The sequence below is a fragment of the Clupea harengus genome, chromosome 5, assembly GCF_900700415.2.
Source record: "Clupea harengus chromosome 5, Ch_v2.0.2, whole genome shotgun sequence".
Lineage (NCBI taxonomy): Eukaryota > Metazoa > Chordata > Actinopteri > Clupeiformes > Clupeidae > Clupea > Clupea harengus.
This window is the reverse complement of record NC_045156.1, coordinates 12,311,623-12,336,279: the sequence shown is the minus strand read 5'-3', so window position 1 is coordinate 12,336,279 and position 24,657 is coordinate 12,311,623. Positions and strand designations below refer to the sequence as shown.

At 44.3% G+C, this 24,657-nt stretch overlaps 2 protein-coding genes across 2 annotated transcripts in view; both read right to left on the bottom strand.

The window, feature by feature from the left end:
* Window positions 1-307: 307 nt before the first annotated feature.
* On the bottom strand, window positions 308-13,832 carry mettl1 (methyltransferase 1, tRNA methylguanosine). Its single transcript, XM_012835973.2, has 6 exons — window positions 13,634-13,832; window positions 13,137-13,282; window positions 12,369-12,553; window positions 5,124-5,237; window positions 874-975; window positions 308-740 (listed from the first exon to the last, which is right to left on the bottom strand). Exons 1-6 carry the CDS (start codon window positions 13,711-13,713, stop codon window positions 624-626), a joined length of 744 nt encoding a protein of 247 aa, XP_012691427.1. The 5' UTR covers window positions 13,714-13,832; the 3' UTR covers window positions 308-623.
* Window positions 13,833-17,818: 3,986 nt separating this feature from the next.
* marchf9 (E3 ubiquitin-protein ligase MARCHF9) overlaps window positions 17,819-24,657 on the bottom strand; it is a 20,455-nt gene continuing 13,616 nt past the window's right edge. The window contains exons 3-5 of the mRNA XM_012836287.3: window positions 21,804-21,959; window positions 20,763-20,955; window positions 17,819-19,168 (exon numbers count right to left, since the gene is read on the bottom strand). Coding sequence (XP_012691741.1) covers window positions 18,822-19,168; window positions 20,763-20,955; window positions 21,804-21,959 — 696 coding nt within the window. The 3' untranslated portion in view covers window positions 17,819-18,821. The remainder of the gene's footprint in view (window positions 19,169-20,762; window positions 20,956-21,803; window positions 21,960-24,657) is intronic.

Here is a 24,657-nt window from a genome sequence, read left to right as displayed (position 1 = left end):
CTGGTCCAACACCAACTCTTCAGTTCAGTTCACAGTGTCAGGCTGGAACAGAGAACACCCCAGAGGCCCGACCCAAAATAGGAGACTGCCTTTGGCAAAGCTGAGGAACAACAATTCCGTTCAGTTCCCTTAAAAACGTCCGCCGGCCTCAAGTTCATCCAAGTTGAACAGAGACGTGGCTCTGCTGACAAGGTTCAAGGATGATTCAAGGAAGAGAAAGAGACTACCTGTCCATTCCACTTCCATTCCAACCATTAATCACAACGTGTACAACCTTATCACTAAACATAAAATGCACAGGCCCTTGTTTTTGTCTAAAAGCAGATTCTTTGCCTGCAGAACAGAACTTTTATTGAAACAGCAAATAAAAACCCAGCAAATAAGTCTCCTTAGATATTTGAAACAGAAAAAAAGTCTCACATTCTTCCAGCGGAGATCGGCAGCTAACGAGCTGCTTATCAGGTTGGTGGTCTCCTCTGTAATGCCAAAAGTGGGACACCAACGTTTCAGTCATACACCTGTAACCTGCTGACCAGTGTGGCGGGCAGGTGATGGTCCATTTGCTGTTGAAAATGTTCACTCTGGATCAGAGAGGGGATGTCAGGCTGTGGAATGTTTCATTTTTAACACTGATCATCCACTCGACGGAACACTGCAAGAAAGTTCTTTCCTCCGTTGCGCTGTACTTTTTTCCCCTCTTCCGTGCATGTGCCCAGGCGAGCGACGATGACGTCATCAACCTGCGACAACAATATACTAAAGTACTTAGATCAATCTAGGTTGTATAAATCTGCAATGAAAAATCAATATTTTATACGTTTAACAACAACTAAGGATACCAGAAAGTACAAACAGCCAGTCTCTCAAACCTACCAGCTCTTCCTCGGGGACTCGTGTGAACAGAGGGTGTTCTGTGAAGTGCTTCACCATCCATAGATGCACCTCTTCAACATCTGTGTTGGTGTACACCAAACCCTGGGCAAAAACACACCAAAACAAGAACATGGTCATCTTGAAGGAGGAGTAATGCCTATCATTTATCAAAGACACAAAATTTGAAGGTGATCGATGTTAACTGTCGACACAACTCATCAGTGAATCAATACTGAGGGTCAATATCCACATTACGTTCTCAGAGCTTTTTCTGTCACACACAAGCCAGTCTCCCACACCAGAACTGGCACGGGAAGAAAGTCTCACACACACACACAGTCTCACACACACAGTCTCACACACAGTCACACACACAGTCACACACACCTGCTTAATTTCTGGAAAATTGATGACAATTGATCAATTGTCATCAATTTTCCTTTTGCAGCCACGTCCAGGGAGGTTGGCTACAGTCCCCTGGACCTTAAACTTCTAAATAATATGTGCAACTGTAGTCACAGGAATATCAAGCTGCTTGGAGATGGTCTTATAGCCTTTACCTTTAACATGCTTGTCTATAATGTTCTTTCTAATCTCCTGAGACAACTCTGTCCTTAGATTTCTGTGGTCCATGTTCAGTGTGGTACACACCATGATAACAAACACCACAGTGACTACTTTTCACCCTTTAAATAGGCAGACTGACTGATTACAAGTTTGAAGAAGCCTGTAATGCTAATTAGAGGACACACCTTAGTTTAACATGTCCCTATGGTCAAATTATTTTAAATCTTTTCTAGGGGTACCATCATTTTTGTCCAGGCCAGTTGAATTCGTTTATTTTTTTTAATTATTCTGTTGAACCACAATTCAAAAGCAATGTTTGATTTTCATTAGTTAATTGTCAGTACATTTTTATTCATTATTAATTTAGTCAGTTTCAAGTTATTTCAGTGACCATTGTGGCTTTTTCTTCCTTTGACGGAAGGGTACCAACAATTTTGTCCACGTCTGTATATCCCTCCTCTGGCCCATGTTCTACATAAAACCCCCATGGTGGCTTTACCTTTAACGGCCTTGCAGAGCAAAGGTCCCCCTCCAGCCCCCCACCCCCCACCCCCCCCACCACTGGGACCTGGACGAGCGGGAGAGCAAACACAGGGTCTTATCTGCTCCCAGCAGTGTCATTGGCGTTTACTCTGGAGCTTGACCAGATTGTATAATTAGAAGACGGACTTCGTGGAAAATGCTCCGGTGGCACAGATTCCACTGATCCTGCGCAAGGCAGCCAAAATGCACTCTGCGTATGTGCTTATGTGTGTGTGTGTGTGTGTGTGTGTGTGTGTGTGTGTGTCTGTTTGTGTGGCCCTATCGCCAGTCTCCACTCAGTTCCTGTCTGATGGTGTGATCAAGTGGCCCCCGCATTTTTCCTCCTCCTCCCTACACTTCCTGTTGTCTCCGTTTTTCTCTTTCCTCGACATGAAACATGATTGCCATGCTAACTGCGCCAAAGGGGTGCCATGCTGACTGTGTGCAGAGTTCACCTGATGGAAAAAGTCTCATCTCTCTAACCAGCCCACCCCCAACTCCAACTGAGCATTAGCTCTGGCACCAACCCCCCCCCCCCCCCCCCCCCCCCCCCCCCCCCCCCGATGACTGCATAGTCTGCAACCAGCTCTGTACTCGCGTCTCTACTTATTAAGATATTTTAAATATGGAATGTTCAATGCCTTGTCGCGCTGTTGTGTCCGAGGCCGACACGAGCCCGAGTATAATTTCTAAATATTTGTCCGAACCCGGCCCGACCCGTCGGTTTCTGATGGGCCCGGGTCGGGTATCCAACCTCTAACACACACACACACACACACCACATGTGCATTCATAACTCACATTCACAAACACAAGTCTGGCATTGTTCACACCCTGCTTGGACACACACCTTCCTGAGAGCTGTAACACACTCATCATGAGTGCGCACACCTCTCGCCAAAGCCCTTGGAGATAAAAATATGACAGGTAAAGAAACACAGAGCACATGCTGACAGGTAGAGAGGGAAGAGAGGCCAGAGAGAGAGAGAGAGAGGGAGGGAGAGAGACAGAAAAAGAGAGACAAAAGGAGACAGCAAGAGAGAGAAAAAGAGGGAGAGAGAGAGGAAAAAAAAAAAGAGAGAGTGCATAGAAAAAATCAGATGGAAAGTAGATGTGTGGAGGGTGGAAATAATAATGAAAGTAGAAGCAGCGAGATGAGTGGAAAGAGTGAAGCAGGCAGTTCAGGTGTGGGACTCGTCTGTCAAGATGAGGCCACGCCTAAGCAGGTGCAGTCCTCAGAGAACCGCCCCAGTAGCATTAGCATTAGCATTAGCGCTCACCCTTACTGTCTGGTGTGGAGCAGTGCTCAGAGAACAGCCCCAGTAGCATTAGCATTAGCGCTCCCCCTTACTGCCTGAGCAGGAGCACTCCTCAGAGAACAGCCCCAGTAGCATTAACATTAGCATTAGCGCTCACCCTTACTGTCTGGTGTGGAGCAGTCCTCAGAGAACAGCCCCAGTAGCATTAGCATTAGCGCTCCCCCTTACTGCCTGAGCAGGAGCACTCCTCAGAGAACAGTAGCATTAGCATTAGCGCTCACCCTTACTGCCTGGTGTGGAGCAGTGCTCAGAGAACAGCCCCAGTAGCATAGCATTAGCGCTCACCCTTACTGCCTGGTGTGGAGCAGTCCTCAGAGAACAGCCCCAGTAGCATAGCATTAGCATTAGCGCTCACCCTTACTCACCCTTTATCCAAAGTGACTAATTGCATAGTACAGATCTACATGTTTTCCCCCGCATCAGTATGTGCGCTCCGTGTTTATCGAATCCATGATATTGGTTTTTGGGAGCACCATGTTCTACCAGTTGAGCTTCAGGACCACAACATGGTTGGGTGCCAGATTTCTGGCTGGCCAGTATCTGTGTTCACTTGAGGAGTCTGCAGACATGTGTGTGAATCACACACCAATGCAGTCTAATGACACAAGTGATAATACAAAGAACTATACAAAGAAACCAGTAGCTGCGTGGGTGCTCAGAGCTAGTGTACCAGTAAAGAGGCACTTGAACTAGCAATAAAATGCGATCATTTGCATATGTTGCCTTGGTAACGTTGTGACATATCACTTTTACAAAGTTCACTGTATCAGGAACCTTACCAGTGCCTGAATTCGGATTTACTTTCTATCGATTCACAACTAACAAAACTCGTGAAGGTATTAACACTCGGCATCGGGTGCCAAGGCTCTCGGTATACTAGCTCTATTATTGTGCAGAAATGTGTAAGACAGGCCGTGTTCACATTCATAAGTCACTTGTCTGCCCGACTTCGTTTGATAGTAAGCCGCTTTGGAGAAAAGCAGCTGAATCACTAAACTGTAATGTCATGAGTGGTTTGGCACCCATTGCTACCTCTTCACCTTGAACGCACTACACAGCTCCTGAAAGACCCTTTCATGAGGGGTCAGAGTTCAGTATGCCTCCTGCATACTGACACAGGTGTAGTTAGGGTGGTTCTTGGAACAGGTGACCTAGGGACTAGGTGACCTAGGGACCTTCTTACACGGGGCCTGTCGAACGCCACCACCACTTGAGTTGAATTTTGCATCCCAAGCACAACGTCAGACTGGGTTGGCCCCTGCATTAAACGCTGGCCATTTAGAAAAGCACTAAATCACCATTAAAGAGGCTTACGTCCATCTACTGAAAGCAGACATCAACGTCTGGGCTTTGGCACCACGTGACACGCGCCAGAGGCTAACACCATGCGGCTCCGTCCAGCCGCACTGCAGGGTGTCACGTCACGACCACTGCCAACCACCCCATCTCAGCCTCCGGGCCGCGGGCGCAACGAACACCAACGTTATTAAGGATCATTAAAGAATTAACCAAAAGCAATATACATCATGCGAGGCATTTCGTTTCTTTTTCTTCGCTCTTTCCTCTCAGATCTCCGATTAGCCTAGTTAGTGACGAGACGACAACGGTTAGGCGACGAGAACGAACAAAGTGGCGGCATCATGTTACAACTACAGAGACAGGGCGATCAGCGGGGGGGGGGGGGGGGGGGGGGGGCTTTGAAGCATACGCCTTGGCTGTTAATCTAAGTCACTTTGGTAAATAATCTTGGCTCTGACTGAGCTGCTTTCTGGCCCTTGGGTGGGGAGATGGGGGGGGGGGGGATTGAATGCGTCTCTTTGTGTAGAAGTGTAAGAGTCTTACCCCAATGCGGAGAGTGTAGGCGTACTCAGCCAGCAGCGTGGGACTGATGATCCGCCACTTGTGTTTGGTTCTCTTGAAGTGAGGGTCGGGGAAGAGGAAGAACAGCTTGCTGAGCTGGAGGGGTGGACGGTGATTTAAGGACACCGGAGGGGGTGGGAGAGGGAGAGGAAGGGGGGAAGGAGAAGAAAGGGAGTGAGAAAGAGAGACAAAGAGAGAGAAAAAAAAAAATCACTTGGTAAAGTGTGTCATTTCCTCCTTTCAAATATGGGTCAAACCACAACCAGGCCTTAGTCATAAACATGCATGTTTTAGGGTATATTCATCTGTTGTAGCTGGAACACAGACTTTTACATTAAAATACACACACACACACACACACACACACACACACACACACACACACACAAACACACAAGCACACAAGCACACAAGCACACGATCTTTCTTCCTTCAGTCAAGAGTCCAGAAACCTGAGAAGTATGACTCAAATAAAGGGAAGGCAAATAAAAGCTGGCATAAAATACTACAAAAACTATGGGTAGTCATTCATACTTCTTCATCTGGTTATTTCATAATCATGAAATCGGTTTGGACAAAGAGTGACCCCTATCTGTTTGCTTTCACAATGCAACTCCACTGGTCATCAACAGCAGCTTCTGACCATCCCAGACCCCCCCTCCCCTAGCTCCGTCCGCCTTTCCCTCCTTTGCGCACAAGTGGCCGTTGTGATTAGCAGAACACACCTGATTTAGTCAGGCAAGCGGCCTTCTGATTACCTGGATATCAAACTGGTCTCGGGTGTGCATAGAACAGGGAGACTGATAGAATCAATAGACTTCATTCTTGAACGCAGTTGAGAAAAAGTTAAAAAGGATGAAGATGAAGAAGTATGAAGGAATTACTTCTTAACTCCACTTACGAAGTTCCCGGGACAATTCTGGCAATCATGAATGTTTTCTTATCTGGGATTCAGCATCATAAATCCGGGGTTCGCCAGTTACTTTGAGACATTCTTTGGTTTGTATCTGCACACGAGAGAAAGTATTACACTAAAATGACGAGTACCATACTGAACTGATACGTGAGTGAAGCGTAGCCCGTGTGGAGAGAGTTATGAGTACCATACTGAACTGATACGTGAGTGAAGCGTAGCCCGTGTGGAGAGAGTTATGAGTACCATACTGAACTGATACGTGAGTGAAGCCTAGCCCGTGTGGAGAGAGTTATGAGTACCATACTGAACTGATACGTGAGTGAAGCCTAGCCCGTGTGGAGAGAGTTCAGAGTACCATACTGAACTGATACGTAAGTGAAGCATAGCCCGTGTGGAGAGAGTTCAGAGTACCATACTGAACTGATACGTAAGTGAAGCCTAGCCCGTGTGGAGAGAGTTCAGAGTACCATACTGAACTGATACGTGAGAGAAGCGTAGCCCGTGTGGAGGGAGTTATTGCTCGAGCAGTACTGCTGCTGTGGCTGTTTCTGGGCCTGATGGAGACCCTAGTAAAACAGGCCTGCAGACAGGCACCACACGGCCCTGTTCCACAACCAGAGGCACGCAATCAAAGTTTATGTTGAGTGAAACAAGCTCACTCACCCGCTTTTCCTTTTTAAACCCCAAGACATGGCGGCTGGGGCAGATCTGCTATCCTGCTGGGAGCCTGGCTAGGAATTTCCCCCCTTTTAACAGGCTTTTATTCATATAAACTCCAATCCTGCCCCACCCGCCACCCCCCAACATCCAAAGCCTCCCCGCACACACCCAGCACCACACACACACACCCAGCACCACACACACACACACACACACACACACACACACACACACACACACACACACACACACACACACGCACACACCCAGCACCACACACACACACATGCCCCCGTCATTTTTATTAGTCAAATAAATAATGTCCCGTTCAGACAGAGCGATGGCGGGATAATTATTGGGAGCGCAGAGGAGGGCCCCGGGGCCATCACTCACTGGGCCTACTTCACTTCACACGGCGGAAAAACCACACCACACTTTAATTAGCACATCAGGAAAAAAAGAAAAGAAAAGCACAAAAAGAAAGGATCAAGATGGGGGGGGGGATAACAAGAGGAGAGTGGCTAGAAATAGAACACCGCATTTGTACTGCATTTGTACTGCATTTGTGTGTGTGTGTGTGTGTGTGGTGTGTGGTGTGTGTGTATGTGTGTGTGTTTGTGTGGTGTTGCGCCAAAGGGCCCATAAGTGAAAAGATTTACACCTCATGTCATCGCATGAGAGAGAGACAGAGAGACAGAGAGAGAGAGACAGAAAGAAAGAGGGAGAGAGAGAGAGAAAGAAAGAAAGCAGGAGAGAGAGAGTGTGAGAAAGGAAGAAAGAGGGAGAGAGAGAAACAGGGAGCGAGAGAAAGAAAGAAAGAAAGAAAGAAAGAAAGAGGGAGGGAGAGAAAGAGGGAGAGAGAAAGAGGGGGAGATAGAGAGAAAGAAAGAGGGAGATAGATAAAGAGAGAAAGAAAGAAAGAGGGAACGAGAAAGAGAGAGAAAGAAAGAGGGAGAGAGAGAAAGAAAGAGGGAACGAGAAAGAGAGAGAAAGAAAGAGGGAGCGAGAGAAAGAGGGAGCGAGAGAAAGAGATCATGCCACTGCATTGACTGCCTGATTGACAGGCCCCCTGCCGATCTGACTGCACCAAGAGTGAGCTCTGTGATCATCTCTGAGAGTGAGCTCGGTGATTGACGATCACTTAAGAATAAGGCCAGCAGGAGAGATTATGTTGTCTTACACAACAATAAGACTCACTCCGTGCTTCACTAGTCTCGGACTCGCCCACCGCTACAGACACAATGCTGCTCGTCAGTGCCAATAAACACACGCTTTCACCCAACACGCCACATGACGCAGGTGTGACCAATCGGAAAAATCAGTGCCAGTCATGATGGCCTTGTCAGAATTCTGCACAGCTGACTTTCCCCCGATCTGTCAAGTTACATAAGTGCAGGGTTTGATCTTTCTCCCACCCACGCCTGTCCTAACTCGGAATTTTTGAACTCTGAAACAAGCTGGCCACTCAGAAACAACCACTTTGAAGTGTGACTTCAGCTTTAGGACAGAACCGAACAGCTGATAACCAGGAAACACAGTGACCCCTGAAGTGAACGGACCGGCATGCACTTACAAGATACACGAATGAAATGTCCAAAAAAACATTAGACAAAATTAGACATATCTTCTGTAATAGACCATCATAAATTGTTGATGCAAAACTAAACATTTCTAAAATGAATTTGTAAGTTTCTCATAGTTCTTATTTTGGTGTGTAGTATTAAGACATACAGTGCAATGTTGTAGCCCCTAGCCCACACGTTGGCCCACTGAATGCTCAGATCTTCATCTGAACACATAATAGAACACCAGTCTAATGCGCAATGTGAATTACGGATGCACACGAGTGTGCAAAAATGTCACTTAAAACAAACAGCAATACATTTAGTCAAACGTGGTCTACAATGAAAAGTGGCATCGAAGGTAATGCAAAGATGTAATTAACAGCATGAAACGTCCATTTGCTTTAGACCATCAAAGATCGGAACACGCTTAAGTGATAAACATGGACTGCAGAGGAGAGAAGCAGAAGATGCACAAATGATCCCAAAACCCCATAAGGGACACTAGTATTTATACAGAATCAACTGATCTACTTTTAGATATATGAGGACTGAGTATGTGTCTGAATACTCCTGGGAAAAAAATTACTTTCAAGACTTTCCGAGGGCTTTACAAACAATGGGCCTCATTCTCGAACGCAGTTAAGAAGAATTTAAGAGGAATTTAAGAGGAATTTCTTCTGAATTGGATTTAGGACAACATTTGGCATTCATGAAAGTTTTCTCATCTGGGATTTGCTCTGAACTTCAGAAGACTTTCCGAACTCGAAATAGCAGTCGTAACTCGGCCAGAGTTTTCTCAAATGCGATTCCTTAAAAAACCACAAGATGGCCCCGTAACAATTACGTTTCACATGTAGGCCTATAGTCATGATTCTACGAGGCACCGTGATGTCATAAAATAAATAAAAGGACTACACCGGAATGCTGCGCTCGTCTAGTGAGCGTCGTTTGGCACTGCCGTCTGTGCAAGTGCCTACGGCAATCCAGAATTTTCAAATAGTTCCACGTTGGTGGAACGAACTGCCTAGCACTACCAGAGCAGGCGCGTCCCTCTCTACCTTTAAGAAGCTTTTGAAGACCCAACTCTTCAGAGAGCACCTCCCTTCCTAACTGGCACTTCGACTAGTGCTTAACTTGCACTTATAGCAGTTAGGCTACATTCCTGCACTTCGTTTTTATTTCCTATTTCGTTTTTCTATTTCTTATGTAAAGTAGTATTTATTGTTACACTAGGTCTCTATTGCTCGTAGCTTGACTGTTCTATCCCTTGTACGTCGCTTTGGACAAAAGTGTCTGCTAAATGACTAAATGTAATGTACACGAACACTGCAAATGTAAGTGAATAAATAAATAAGCACTAAACTCAATCACGTTGATATAGCTATAGTGGAATAGAATGGACACATCTACATCCTGCAACAGTCCATCTCTGCACCGTTCAAGTCATAGACATATATAGTTGAAGTTAGATTTGCGTTTACTCGACGGTGATGGCTTTCCGCTTTGACATGACTCGTTTACGAGTTGCTTTCGTGTAGATTCGGTCGATTCCGACTGCACACGTCACTACGGTTGCCTGCCCTTATAAGGAGCTGGCAGGGCGTGTATGTATGCAAATTCAGGAGCACGAGAACGCGCTTTCAATTTAAGAAAACTCTTCCGGGGGAGCACAGCCCAGAAAACGTCTGCTGCGTAGGACCACATTTTCAAGCGTGCATGAATTTGGCGGATGTCTTTTGCTTACGTTGTTTTTCCGAAGCCCGTAAGAAACATTTCAGAAGAAACTTCAGAAAATGTTCGAGAATGAGGGCCAATCTAACTTACATACACAGTATTACTGCTATGGTGAAAAATATTTCTGTAACAGCCTTATGCTGACCTTGATGGTGATCTGGGCATGCTGTGAAAAGAGAATTCACCAAGAATCACAAAGTTAAACCATTTTGAATAAACTGATTGAAACTAGGGGTACACAAGTGAAAGGTCGTTACTAGGGATGGGCATTCGATTAAATTGTCTTAATCGATCGTCGGGAGAATTAACGATCGATTTTCGATTAATCATTAATATTTTTATATTAAAATTCACTATTTATAGGCTATATTAAAATGCAGTGAAAATAGAAAAAACACAGCGTGTTTCCTCATTGAGATATTTATTACAAGATGAACAACTCTTGTGGCAGTTAAACTTACAAGATGGACAACTCTTGTGGCAGTTAAACGGGATCCGTTCAATGGTTACACTTGAAAATATGCGCTGCTGTACTCTTAAGCAGCGGAGCCGACAGCTAGAAGCCGGTGCTCATAAACACAACTGACCTTCGTTTTTTTTTCTCTCTAACTAATTAATCTCACATTTTGAAATTCATTCATCTAGATTCATCGTGATTAAAAGTTTGTTTTCTTCTAAAGACTAAATCTTATAAATTAACGAGTAATCACTTCATTCATTATTTTAGACACTGTTGTTTAATTGTATTTTGTTCGTGCTCTCTCGCCATCAGCCAAGGAATGTATGCGAGACACAATGGTGCCCCTCGACGGTAAATCGTAAGAATTGTCCCCTGAAGCAATTCGAATCACCTCAGTCAGCCCACCGTCTTCAACTATGTTGATGGGCCGACAGTCACCCGCAACCTAAACTGCTACAGCGTTGGTAACCTGTTCACGGACTGGTCTAGTTCATTTCCTAGAGAAGTCGTGGAGTGTGGGTTGGCGACCATCTAACCTGGGACTGCTTTCTGTCGGGTGCTTTGCATTAAGGTTATAACTTAAACACGAGCTGCTTCTGTGATAGCTACATTCAGCTTGACAAATGCTACATACAACTTTAGTTTTGTCGATTGTTCTGTCATTTTGCCTCTTAAACAGAAATTTTCCGCCCAACAATCCCTCAGCTCTCTCCATCTTCAACTACCGTCTCGGTCTCTTCTATCTAACTGACTGCAGACAAGGGGCGGTTTCGTGCCACGGGTCAACGCGCACCGGAAGTAAACAAAGTTGCGTTAACTGCGTTCAAATATTTGATTGCATTAATCTCCGCCACAATAATCTCATAGAATAACGCGTTAACTTTGACAGCCCTAAAATAAATAAATTACACGCACACTACGCAACAGAACATGCATTAGTTTTAATCGATGAAAAAATAATTTCATCGAGGAAATTCTTAATGATCAATTAATCGATCGTCGATTAATTATGCCCATCCCTAGTCGTTACTATGGTGAATCCCTGATGAAACGCCAAAGCTGTATTTCCTGATTCAACTCAAGTTAGCTGGATGTAGGTGGAGAAGACTCGAAGCCAACAAGCAAAGAGATCTATTTACATTTACATTTAGCAGACGCTTTTATCCAAAGCGACGTACAAGGGAGAAAACAATCAAGCTACAAGCAATAGAGACCTAGTGTAACAATAAATATTACTTTACATAACGAATAAAAAGTACAGGAATGTAACCACTGTAAGTGCGAGTTAAGTACTAGTTAGAGGAGATAGCATTATAGGAAAGATAAGGAGAGGTAGAGGAAGGAAGAGGAAGGGAGAGGAAGTGCAAGTTAGGAAAGGAGGTGCTCTCTGAAGAGTTGGGTCTTCAAGAGCTTCTTAAAGGTAGAGAGGGACGGCCCTGCTCTGGTAGTGCTAGGCAGCTCATTCCACCAACGTGTTTATTCCACAGTGACAAAGTTAGCAGAGCTTAGTGCACAGCGATGTCTCTACAGTATGATGCTCTTGGCATTTTCCAATGCACAGCATAGCATAGCAGAATTCTGTAACTAGTATAGGGCTACAGAATAAACACACTTAAACAATGAAATAAACGTTTAACAACAGTCCATCTGGAGGGATTGTTTTGGGGCATATAAGGTGTGAGCTAAACTAATTAGTCTCTGGACATTTTGCCAGGAAGTGATATTATAAAACGCAGAAAGACCATTTGAACACCTGCTGACTTCTTAGTAATTTCTCTTAGTAGGCCACACATATACACGCACACACACACAGAGACACACACACACACACACACACACACACACACACACTCTCCCTCCCCTTGTTTGGTCCCGGGGTGCAGTCCACTCACCTGACCTTTGTTGAAAAAGTTGGGCAGGTACTTCATGGCATTGCTACGGAGACAAGCGATGTTCTGGTAGCGGCCGGGCTCTGCAGCACGGAGGGATTTAATGCGGTCCTTGACATAATCTGACACCTTCACACGGATCTCCAGACCCAATATCACCGTATCAGGGAAGAGAGGCGATAACTCAACTGTAAAAAACAGTGAGCCCAGTGTAAGAGAAGGCAAGCAAAAGAGAGTGGGCATGACCAACACAACACTGACACAACACAACACTGACACAACAGAACACTGACACAGGACCCCCCCCACCCCGAGACTCTGACCCTCTCTGTAAGGTGTTATAATAGAGTACTATTTGAAAACTAGCCACTTAAAAGTTATTGAGTTTGACTGAAACTAGCCAAACATAGTGGGCAGAAAAGTTGAGGGGAATTCAACGTGGATGACCGCTGAGCAACATAAGACATCATTCAAGGAATTGTCAGACATGAATAGGTTAATTTGGCAGAGTGACATGTAATGCTAGTACGGGTCTTGTACTACATGGTTTCAATTATCAGGCCTAAACCAAACTAACCTTAACAAAAAGTCTTGAGAGGTCTCTTGAGTATAACTGTTGAATTGAAAGCCTTTATTGTCATCGTATTTCCATTCAACGAAATTTAAAACAACAGCATCCTCTAGTGGTCTCTTATGGATGTCACCATACATCTCAGATTTATCTCGGAATGAGCAGATTTGTTTCTGCAAGTAGATTGGATATGACTTTACCAAGTAGCCCTCCGTATCCGCAGCCAATGTCAGCAAACTCTACTTTTGCCTTCCGCTGCACTGGTTCGTCGTCATGACATTCATCAGGTGGGCTGCACATCTCTGGGTAGACCTCTGACCAGTCCATTTCCTCTGGACACACTGGACTGACAAGACAAGGTGATTCATTTATCTTTCTACTAAAATATCCAGGACACACGGTAAGTATTACAGACTGACTAGTCGTCTGTTTTGAATAAATTCCTCCAAAGTTGCAACACGTGTTAAGAGAAATACTGACTGTCAAAACTATTTGGAGTTTAGTTGATACCCACGTAAGTTTTATGGTACGTATTACTTTTTAAAAAGCCGAATAACACCAAGTTCAAATCACAGTACTAATGAGAAAACATCTACACAAATCACAGTTGTCCAAAGCCATAATTTTGGAAGTACAAAACAGACAGAGCATGACTTCATGACTAACTAAGCTGGCAAGGTAACGTTACCATACTTACTACACGAATGTATGGTCTGCCATTGGATTTGAATGAGCCCTTTGGCGGTAATAACGTTTCTGTGGCATCGTCACGCTCATCTTGTTTGTATATGGCGCGATCAATTTCGAATAAAAATGTAATACAGAATAAAATAAACACCAAAACAATAAGCTCACGTCTCCAGTTCAGTGCACGTTGACTGTTATGAGACGCACACTGATGACGTCAAAAACCATTCGTTTTTGATTGGTTGGGGTTTCGGCGAACATGTTGTTCACGAATCATTTACCTGTTTGGTCCGCTAGTGGGCGTATGTATGCGGTGCAATATAACAAACAGCTCTATTAAATTAACGCCGTCTGTTTTATTTGCCACATTGCCGCATTTGTCTACGCTGTCAAGGTTATATCTCATTTTCGTGTCACTTAATGTTCATGTTCAATGTTCAGTGATCATGTTCATAAAATAAACTCGACGGTAGGTCTGGCCTACCTATGATGAACTGTTAGGGTAGGTTACTTTCATAATGATTATTACAACTAGGCCTTACATAATCCATAACTGTGCTTACACTTAGTCAACAGAAAAAGAGTGAACATAGTTTAGAATAAAGTTATGTAATAAAGGCTTAATGTGAGTTAGACAAGCAGATCTGCTGATAGCTTCTTAAAACAATTTGGTCGTGAATGGCTTGTAGCTATAACGGTGCATGTGAATGTCTTGCCTTTTATTAGTTAGCTTAATAACTCCCAAGGTTCCCAAGTGTAGCATGTTCACCATGGAGTGTATTTTATCTTCCAAACATTTATGTATTCAACTGCCGTTGTTTTCCGATATTGTATACATAGTAGTATAGTACAGTATAGTATATAGAATAACTATACAATTCCTATATTTACTTACTGTTGCTTTATGTGTCATTTCTGGATGGGGTGCTGAGCTCGACAGGGTCCAGTCGGAAGGTTTTCTTCAATGCCCAGTAGATTTTAAGCTTTCCAAGACGGCAACAGTACACCCAAAGAAAATATTCACTGTGTCATCAATGCAGGGGTGAATGGGGATCAGAGAAATTGTATAGCATGATAAACAATGAAATACTAGTCTGAATAATTGATCCAGATTCTAGGGTCTAAAGTTACAATACAGTGATTGGGGACAGACATTTGGCAGGGAGTGTGTATAAGTATACTTTCTAAACATGTTATGACACTAACTACAAGAACCTATTAGGATTTATTTATCCTATTAATAATGTTTTATCAATATTGGAAGCAGGAATACACTCTAAGACAATACCAATTATCAAATAAATAATATCTATAATCTCTCTCTCTCTCTCTGTCTGCCTCTATCTCTCTATCTCTATCCATCTCTCTCTCTGTCTGCCTCTCTCTCTCTCTCTATCTATCTCTCTCTCTGCCTCTATCTCTCTCTCTCTCTCTCTGTCTGCCTCTCTATCTCTCTCTGTCTGCCTATCTCTCTCTCTCTGTGTGCCTCTATCTGTCTGCCTCTATCTCTCTCTGTCTGCCTCTATCTCTCTCTATCTATCTCTCTCTCTCTCTGTCTGCCTCTATCTGTCTGCCTCTATCTCTCTATGTCTGCCTCTCTCTCTCTCTCTGTCTGCTTGTCTCTCTCTCTCTCTGTCTGCCTCTATCTTTCTCTCTCTCTATCTATCTCTCTGTCTGCCTCTATCTCTCTCTCTCTCTGCCTCTCTCTCTCTCTCTCTGTGCCTCTATCTCTCTCTCTGTCTGTCTATCTCTATCTCTCTCTGTCTGCCTCTATCTCTCTCTGTCTGCCTCTCTCTCTCTATCTATCTCTCTCTCTGTCTGCCTCTATCTCTCTCTCTCTCTCTCTCTGCCTCTATCTCTCTCTCTCTATCTATCTCTCTGTCTGCCTCTCTCTCTCTCTCTCTCTATCTATCTCTCTCTCCCTCTCTGTCTGCCTCTATCTCTCTCGCTCTCTCTCTCTATCTCTCTCTGTCTGCCTCTATCTCTCTCTCTCTCTGTCTCTCTCTCTCTCTGTCTGCCTCTATCTCTCTCTGTCTGCCTCTCTCTCGCTCTCTCTCTTTGTCTGCCTCTATCTCTCTCTCTCTCTCTGTCTGTCTGTCTCTCTCTCTCTCTATCTCTCTCTGTCTGCCTCTATCTCTCTCTCTCTCTGTCTTTCTCTCTCTCTCTCTCTCTCGCTCTCTCTCTGTCTGCCTCTATCTCTCTCTCTCTCTGTCTGTCTCTCTCTCTCTCTCTCTCTCTCTCTATCTCTCTCTGTCTGCCTCTATCTCTCTCTCTCTCTGTCTCTCTGTCTCTCTCTCGCTCTCTCTCTGTCTGCCTCTATCTCTCTCTCTCTCTCTGTCTGTCTCTCTCTCTCTCTCTCTCTCTATCTCTCTCTGTCTGCCTCTATCTCTCTCTCTCTCTCTCTCTCGCTCTCTCTCTCTGTCTGCCTCTCTCTCTCTCTCTCTCTCTGTCTGCCTCTCTCTCTAACTCTCTCTCTGTCTGCCGCTATCTCTCCACTATGTAATACACTGTCACTGATGACCATACTGTATTTGTCTAGTTTTGGTCTTGACCATGGGATTTATAGTTTTTTTAACAACTACATCAGAAGAATGTGCTCGATGAGATATCATTACACTGCACAGGTCTGTATCGCTGATACCTATATTGACAACCACTGATACACACCTTAACTTAAAACAAAAATGCCACTCTGTTCATGCACTCAGAATTATTGGTTTAAAGCAATGCTCAAATCATAAGAATGTGCTCTTTGAGGTAACATCACAGCTCATAGTGCAAATTCTTTCCTGTTCACTCCTCTTTTCGTCCCCTGCCTGGCCTGAGCTTCCTCTCTGTTTCCTGTCTCTCTCTAATGTCTGTACAACAAAGCTCAATGAAAATGAATGGAACTCCTAATTTTGTATACAAGGTGTGAAAATGAAAGGAACTTCTGATTTGCAATACAACATAGATAATAAGTTAACTCACCAAGCATGTGCTTACAGGCAAGTTATATTTGCTGACAGATGTAACACATGAGCTAACTCGCCTTCACACAGCTACTTGCATTCAGTAAGAAATGAGACCCCATGTCTCCCCTTTTGTCCCCGGCGTCCATTATGCTAATCCAGACTGCTGAATTAAGAGGAAATATTGATGGAGGTTCAATCAGGCATCAGAAAATGAAAATGAATTGTAATGTTAGCTACACTACAGTAACAGCTATGCAGTTACCACACAGATGGGATTTGAAACTGGAGAAAACATACCAAACTACCAATCCTGGAAGAATTGCTAATGCTCTTCGTGTTTGGTCAACAGGTATAATGCCAACACGAGAAGAACAAGTTATTTAACATTAACCCGAGTCAAAAGTCTCGTTACGTGTTTAATTTGATACCTTATGATAGCAGAAGGTAAGGCACCCGAGACAGACAGCCAGCCTGGACTGTGCTCTAGCGAACTAGAGTTAACTAGGTGAAGCGTAGTAAGAGCGCACAGCGCCGTTTTCATCCAAAATGCACTCTAGCCATCATATCGCTGCGCGTGAAGGAAGCGAGAACAAAGCGAACAAACACCAACTCTTTTTCTCATCCAGTGGGATTATGAGGGAGTTAACTCTTTGTAGAGCCGATGGAAATTATATTTGCATATGCAATTAATATCAAAACACTGGTGGGGACACGTTTAGGTAATCTGATAAGTGGCGGGGACATATCCCCACCGTCTCTACCATAAATTACGAACATGCAGAGTGGATATGCATTCCAGATCAGAGTGAGAGAAAATCTTTGACTTAAAACCACATAGGCCTACTTATTCAACTGATCTCCCCGTTATTAACCAGATATGGATTTAAATACAATTAAATATCTTATGTTGTTAAAAGTACATTTGATATATTGAATTGGTCCATGGAACCAAACAAAAAGGTAAAAACTAGAAGATGATTAACATTTTTAAAAAGCCAACTGGGTTCTCGTCTTCCAAACAAGTCACATGTGATGGAGTACTGATTATTTTTGATGATAAATACTATTTTGAATTAGGTAACACTTGATTCGGGAGTGTAGATGGAAACTGCTCGAAAACAACACAAAATACATTTTTGGTTTCAAGTCACCACCAAAAACAAACACACTCATTTGTCATCTATCGGCAACTAACGGCAAAACCTCCCCAAACAAAAGACACAACGAATCTCTCACACAACAACAGTTCACCATAACATGTACATTTTTTTCTTTATTGCAGAAGATGATTTGTACTTTTGGAATTTCCCTTTGTGTCACTCATCTCTTTTCAGGAGTTTTATTGCACTCGGGTGGTTTATTAAACTTCGGAATGCCCTTGTGGAGTTGCACAGGAGCCAGTTTGGGCCGCTGGATCACAGCCGAGAGAGAGAGAGGGAGAGGAAGGGAGAGAGAGAGAGAGAGAAAGAGAAAGAGAGATAGAGAGATCTGCAACCACAACACCTCTGAGGCAGGCCAGGAAAGGAGAGAAAGAGGAGGATGGCTGGCCGTGATAGGTCAAAAGCAAAGATGAGAAAAAGGGAGGGGGGGAGGGAAGAAATTCCACTTTTTCAATATCATGTTAGAAGTTATCAAAATCAGTAACAATACCCACAGTTTTTCAGTTTTTTTTTTTGTCATTGTTTGTCTTTCTTAGAAAACAGAAGAACAGGATACATGGCAATGCTTTGTATATTTCAGCTGGGGAAAGAAACCCCTTCAGCTTTTAGAAGTCGAAGCCGATAGTCTTTTTTAAAACAGTTTTTTTTTCAGTTGGTTACCTTCATCTTTTTTTTTTTTTTTTTTTAACCATAATAGTTTTAATGTCACAATCCACACTGGTAAATGTAGCACTTAAAAAGCACTGCTCGTGGTCCTCTCGGATGACTGCGCCTCAGATGACAACTGAGTCAGCTTCACCCAGCAGTTTCGTTCACCAAACACGGACTTCGAAAAAACCAAAGCAACCACGTGCGCTGAGAAGGAGTGAGAGGACGAGGCATCGAAGAGAGGCGAGCAACATCAGTTCTTTAAGGGTCCCTTGATGTCTCAAGATGAGCAGAGGCATACGGAGGCGTGACTGTGAGGCAGGAGTTTGGAGGGGGACCTCAGTGTCTGCACCAAACTCAGCCACCACCAGCCAACCCCCACGCCCACTCCTCCACTAGGATGGTCCCCGTCGGGGCGGGGCGGTGGGGGGGGGCCTCATACAGTGGTCACCCTCATGACCACCTCCCTGTTGGTGGCCGAGCCCAGGCGGTGATCGGTGGGCCTCAGTTGGCTCAGGATGTGCAGGATGGTGTAGCCACAGTGGTGGTTGAGTATAGTCCTTACGCGCTGGCCCGTGCGCCCAGCTCGGTCGCTCAGGCCGGAGCTGTGGGGGCCACCGCCCCCCCGCGACCCCGGCCCCCCGCTCCCTTTCCCTCTTGAGCTGCTCAGGGGGTCACCAAGGTCTTTGGCCTTCTCATAGTTCAAAACCTTCCACTGTTGGTTCACCGCCTGCCAGCGCTTAAATATCCGGTACACCGACGAGCCCTCATGGATTATAAGGCCTAATAAGGGGTGGAAGAAAGAGAGAGCGAGAGAGGAGATGGAGAGAGGGACGTGGGGGGAGGGATGGAAGAGAGAGAAAGAGGAATGGAAGACAGACACAGAGAGAGACGGGGGCAAACGGGAACGGAGAATGGGAATAGAGTAAGTAAGCAGAAATGTGCGACAAACATGGAAAAGTACAGAGAAAGACAGCGAGAGATGGTGAGGGAAGAATGGTCCCTTAGACAGAGGGGAGGGGGGGAGAGAAGAAGAGAATCAAAGTGGATTGGAAGAGACGGTGGTTGCAGGCATGATGGAGTGAAAGAAAAAGAGATTAGACAGAGATAGAGAGAATAGGGAGGGGGGAATGGGACGGAGTACAGAGGGAGACAGAGAGAGATGTTAGGAATGCAAGCCCCCCAAAATGCATTTGAGAAAATAAAATGAGCAAACCCTCACATGAATACAAAGTAAATATTTAAATAGACGGCATAAAAAAAAAACATTGTTGAATTGCTGCCCTGCTATTGCAGTGCAGACATATCGCACAGACAATGACCTCGCTGTGAGCAACTAAATGAAAGAAAGAAAGAAAAAAGACAAACAAAAACAATTGAAGAAAATGAAAACCCACTCAAATCAGAAAATAAATTACTCATACTGCACAGATGCTAGGCTATAAAGAACAAAGATTCAACCAAAGGTGATGTCCTAGAACTATGAATGTTAAATGATAATCAATAATTCAAACACAAAGCAAACATTAGCTGCACACACCAATAGCAGCGATCGCCACTGTGGTCTTGCTAAGTACTCCTGAATAATGAGAAAGTGGGATATGCCTTATATGCCTTATATCCCAGTCAGACATAAACTTCCCCTGGGCTTTGGCATTTCAGGTTGTCCTTAATCAATCAGTGCTGTTGCTGCTCTTTTATCTTTTCTTTAAATTATTCACTTTGGGGTGGATGCTTTGGGTGATTTATTGGGGTGACATTAGCCGCGTCATCTATGATGTGACCATTTGCATCGTCTCAGTAGGATGCAGCGGGTCCTGTTTACGGATGCACAAAATAGCTGGGGCGTGGGATGAGGGAGTTGGTGTAGCACTGCATTTATGCACTCATCACCATTCAATCATGCTGACACATTGCACTACTGCCACAAGCACAGTGCAGCACTCATAAACAATACCCTAGGCTTTTTACAGACACAAATAAAGAATACAGACACTTTTACCTGTCCCTACCAATGGATATAAAATTATTGAACTGTAATTAATGATAGGAGTCATTAATTACGGCGTATATTCCACCAAAGTTTGCCCACACCACCCGGTAAGGGCTGAAGTTATGCTCAGAAATAATACTACTGAAATGCGCAGGATGCACTCAATCTCTACATTTTACCAAAAAATGAATTGCATTGTAATTACAGACTGTGCCTTTTAAAGTTTGTCAATGTCTGAAACAGTTTTTTCTCCATGTGTATTATAATGACCATAAAGTGGTCTTTGTACCCACTGCTTTTATGTTTGCAAACATAATGCACAGACACACACACACACACACACACATACACACACACACAGACAATGGGCCTGGGTGCACTCACCTATACAGACAATGTCCATGAATCCATACATGCCGTAGCAGATCTGGAAGAGCAGGTCCTGCCGCTGCCACTTGGCCGAGGGGCTGAGCGAGGACCACACCAGCCACGAGATGCTGGCGATGAGGAACAGCGAGCCCAGGATGATGGCGGCAATCTGGACCTTCTCGATCACCGTCAGGGAAATGGCCTGCCACTGGAGGAAAGAGGAGAGGAGGACAGAAGGAGAGGAGAAAGAGAAAGGAGACAGGGACGAGATGCAAAGACGACGACACATGAAACGTACACTCTGGCGACAGCTGTTCAGGAATAGGATGTATAGGTGGTCGTTTGAATACTCGTTTGAACGGTTGTTTGAATACTAAAACGTTTGGATACTGCATTTCAATCACAAATTACCTCCAAAATATAAGTGCAAGTACTGAAAACAGCTGGGGAAAGGCATATCACATATGGCTGACTAACAACAGAAATGCAGTATGCGGTTTAAAGGCATATCACATATGGCTGACTAATAGCACATATGCAGTATGCGGTTTAAAGCATTTTGTGATGGCTAAACTGGTGTATTTTCACATTAACTTTCCCCTCCATCACATGTGTATGCTGTCTTGGTTAGATGAAGTTGTTTATTCAGGACAGGTGGTTGATGATGCTCCAGACAGTTTTCAAGTTTCTGATTGAAAATACTGCATTGCAGTCCATCTGAGCCATCTATGCCCAATCAGTTTGGGAAGAGTGCCTCTTGTAGACCCAGACGTGGTGTTTTTGATTTAGTAAAAGACAGCTATTTCAACTGGGTAAGTAATTTGGGCATTTGGGAGTGTGCTGTAGCCTTTCATTTTCCCTTCCGTCCCCCCCCCCCACCCCTCTCTCTCCCCCTCTCACTTTCTCTCTTGCTCTCTCTCTCTCTCTCTTCATGCTTGTTCATCACTGTACGCTATTTCTTTTCAACAACTAACGCACACACACACACACACACACGCACCCACACACACTCATACACACATACACACACACACACTCACACACTCACTCACTCACCTGCAGGGGGTTTTTGGTGCTTATGGCCAGCACTTGGTATTTGAAGTAGCAGAGCTCACAGCTCCAGGACCCTCTCTCGCTGATCCAGCGAATGAGGCAGGGCTGGTGGGTGCAGCGCACGGAGCCGTCACATCGACATGGGCTCAGCAGCTCCCCCTGTGGGACAGAAAGAAGAATGACAGCTCATCAATGTGTGACATTCATTTCAAATAAGGAAGAAGTGTTTTCAGTCCTTGTATGGTTGATATTTCTTCTTGATACTCTTTCAGTTCCTTTATTAAATATGTGTTTGAATATAGACCTTAAAATACGCAAAAATGTTAAAGGACAGATAAGTGTACTATTTCAATATGCACATGAAATAAAATGCTGTATTGATTTCTACCCATAAATAAACAACAAAGAACTCTATTCCAAGACTTTGTGCAGGTATGGGTTGACATCTTCCTTAAACTCCAATGATACTCACTCAGAATTGCAACAAAACACATAGATTATGTAAAAATAGCATTACAGTGTATTTCAGACCATTTTAATCCCTCCTAGGCCTTACAGCATGTATAGTGTTACTGGTTGTGACAACAATTACATCGGACTTAGCAGCAACATAAACAATGCGCAGCTATATAGATTCTACCAGTGCTATTACATAAGAACACAACACAACAGAAAGCGATTTTTGTCTTCCCATGTGAATGTATGTCAAACTGTAAACCATGCTGTCACCTCTGACTTCCATACTACCATAGGGTGATTACTTTCATGGGGTCATAGGTCATTCCTTAAAATAGTGAGGATGGCACTTGGTCAGATGCCTCTAGTTCAACGAGTTGCAACAACACCAAGGCCATGGGTCTGCTACCGTTGAAACACGGTTCTGATCAAAATGTCTGCCTGTAGAGTACTGTACATCAGATTAGATCAAAGCGTCTGCTAAATGACAATATATAAATGCAGAATATATTCAAACACCATAAAAACAATGCAAAGCATAACACAGCAGAACAGCGACAATAGGAGCCCTGCAATTCTGACTCCATCGTAATTCTACACGGTTGATGTTTGCCATTTTAAATGAATACACTTGGCGTATGCTTTCGTACAAATGAACATGAAAGTGAATCAGATTACACCTGCAGAAAACAGCAGATTAAGCAGAAGCCATTGAAAATCAGTGCCCCAGCGCTTTCAATCCCACTTGATCCACAAGCCATAAAATCGTGGGCTCAGAGAGCTACAGGCTTAAATGCAGGAAGCAGAGAAAGTATTAGAGTGCTAGCAGAGTTGGGAATCAACCCCCAAGTACCTGTCTCTAACCCGCTCACTGAGCTGCATACAATGACACTGTGCTGAGGTGAGTCACAGGAAGTGAGCCCAGAGGAAATGAGCCCAAAGGACAATTTTCATACAGTTGGCTACGCTAAGCTCAGACAGCACTTACGCCTCTATATTGATCTCCACAAACTGCTCATCTTGATGGAGCCCATGACAACACTCAGAAGTGTGACTAACTCCAGCTATCGGGGACCAATCAAAATTATGCATGAACCTGTGGGTGGAGAGAGAGAGAGAGAATGAGAGAGAGAGAAGGATAGATAGATTGAGAGAGAGAGAAGGGAGAGAGGGAGAGGGAGAGAGAGAGAGAGAGAGGGAGAGGGAGAGGGATAGAGAGAGAGAGAGAGAGAGAGAGAGAGAGAGAGAGAGAACACATCCGTTTCCATAGAAACCGGAGATGGACTGACAGGGAGATGTGGCTTCAGTCAATCACTCGTGGACGTCACTTACAAGTCAGTGCCCCTCTGATATCCTCACACACCTTCAAGCTCACCTCCCATGTATGCTACCTTCTTGTAGCCACTCACATTGTCTGTACCATGTATGCTACCTTCTTGTAGTCACTCACATTGTCTGTACCATGTATGCTACCTTCTTGTAGCCACTCACATTGTCTGTACCATGTATGCTACCTTCTTGTAGTCACTCACATTGTCTGTACCATGTATGCTACCTTCTTGTAGCCACTCACATTGTCTGTACCATGTATGCTACCTTCTTGTAGTCACTCACATTGTCTGTATGGGGAGACGTACCAAAGAGTTTTTCTTCTGAGTCCAATTAAATCGGTCAGTGAAAAAGGCTGGAGGCCAGAAAACAAAGGCCTCTGCCCCAGGGCTGAGAAGAGCCCATAAACATCAGGATGGCAGAACAAAGCTTGCTCCACGTTTCACCTCAACGCTATTGCCTTTCTCATAACTCACTGCCAGGGGGGCGTGGGTCAGGGTCACTGGTACAGGTCGGCCATCTTGGCTTTCATTACATTCCATTACGACCTGTCACACCGGCAGTGTCTTGGTGGCCTTATTTATTTTGCGGGGGTTAGGGATGCATTCCGGAAGGGTGTAATAAGGGGGCGTAAATTCAGTAGAGATGGTACAGTCCATCTTGATGAAGTACCAGATGAGTGAAAGTGTGCAGTAAATAAGACAAACCAACACCTCCCATGACAAAAGCCTTCCTCAACTGTAAAAAACGTCATGATGGTGATGCGATGGTTGATGGTCCCTCCAATGCCAGGAAAGTGTCAAAGAAGAAAACAAAAATAGAAGAAATGCTGTCTATAGACTGAACACATAAATTACATAAAACAAAAGTAACAAGGAACTTAAAAACAAACAAAAACCCCATAAAGGCTCAATATATTAGTGTCCTCAAGCAGGAAAACACATCAGCTGCATCCCATCCCAGCAGTATTGTGAATCATGGCGCATCACTGCTGATTTAATGGCTTTGGCACGCAGGGTTTCAAATTGGGTTCAGACAGCACAGAAATGCAGAGCAAATGTACTGTTGGGCA

Coding starts and splice junctions, on each gene's coding strand:
- mettl1 (XM_012835973.2), bottom strand. CDS start 13,713: ATGAGCGTGACGATGCCACAGAAACGTTATTACCGCCAAAGGGCTCAT. Junction 13,283..13,633: donor GCAGACCATACATTCGTGTA/GTAAGTATGGTA, acceptor TTGTCTTGTCAG/TCCAGTGTGTCCAGAGGAAA. Junction 12,554..13,136: donor CGGATACGGAGGGCTACTTG/GTAAAGTCATAT, acceptor TGTTTTTTACAG/TTGAGTTATCGCCTCTCTTC.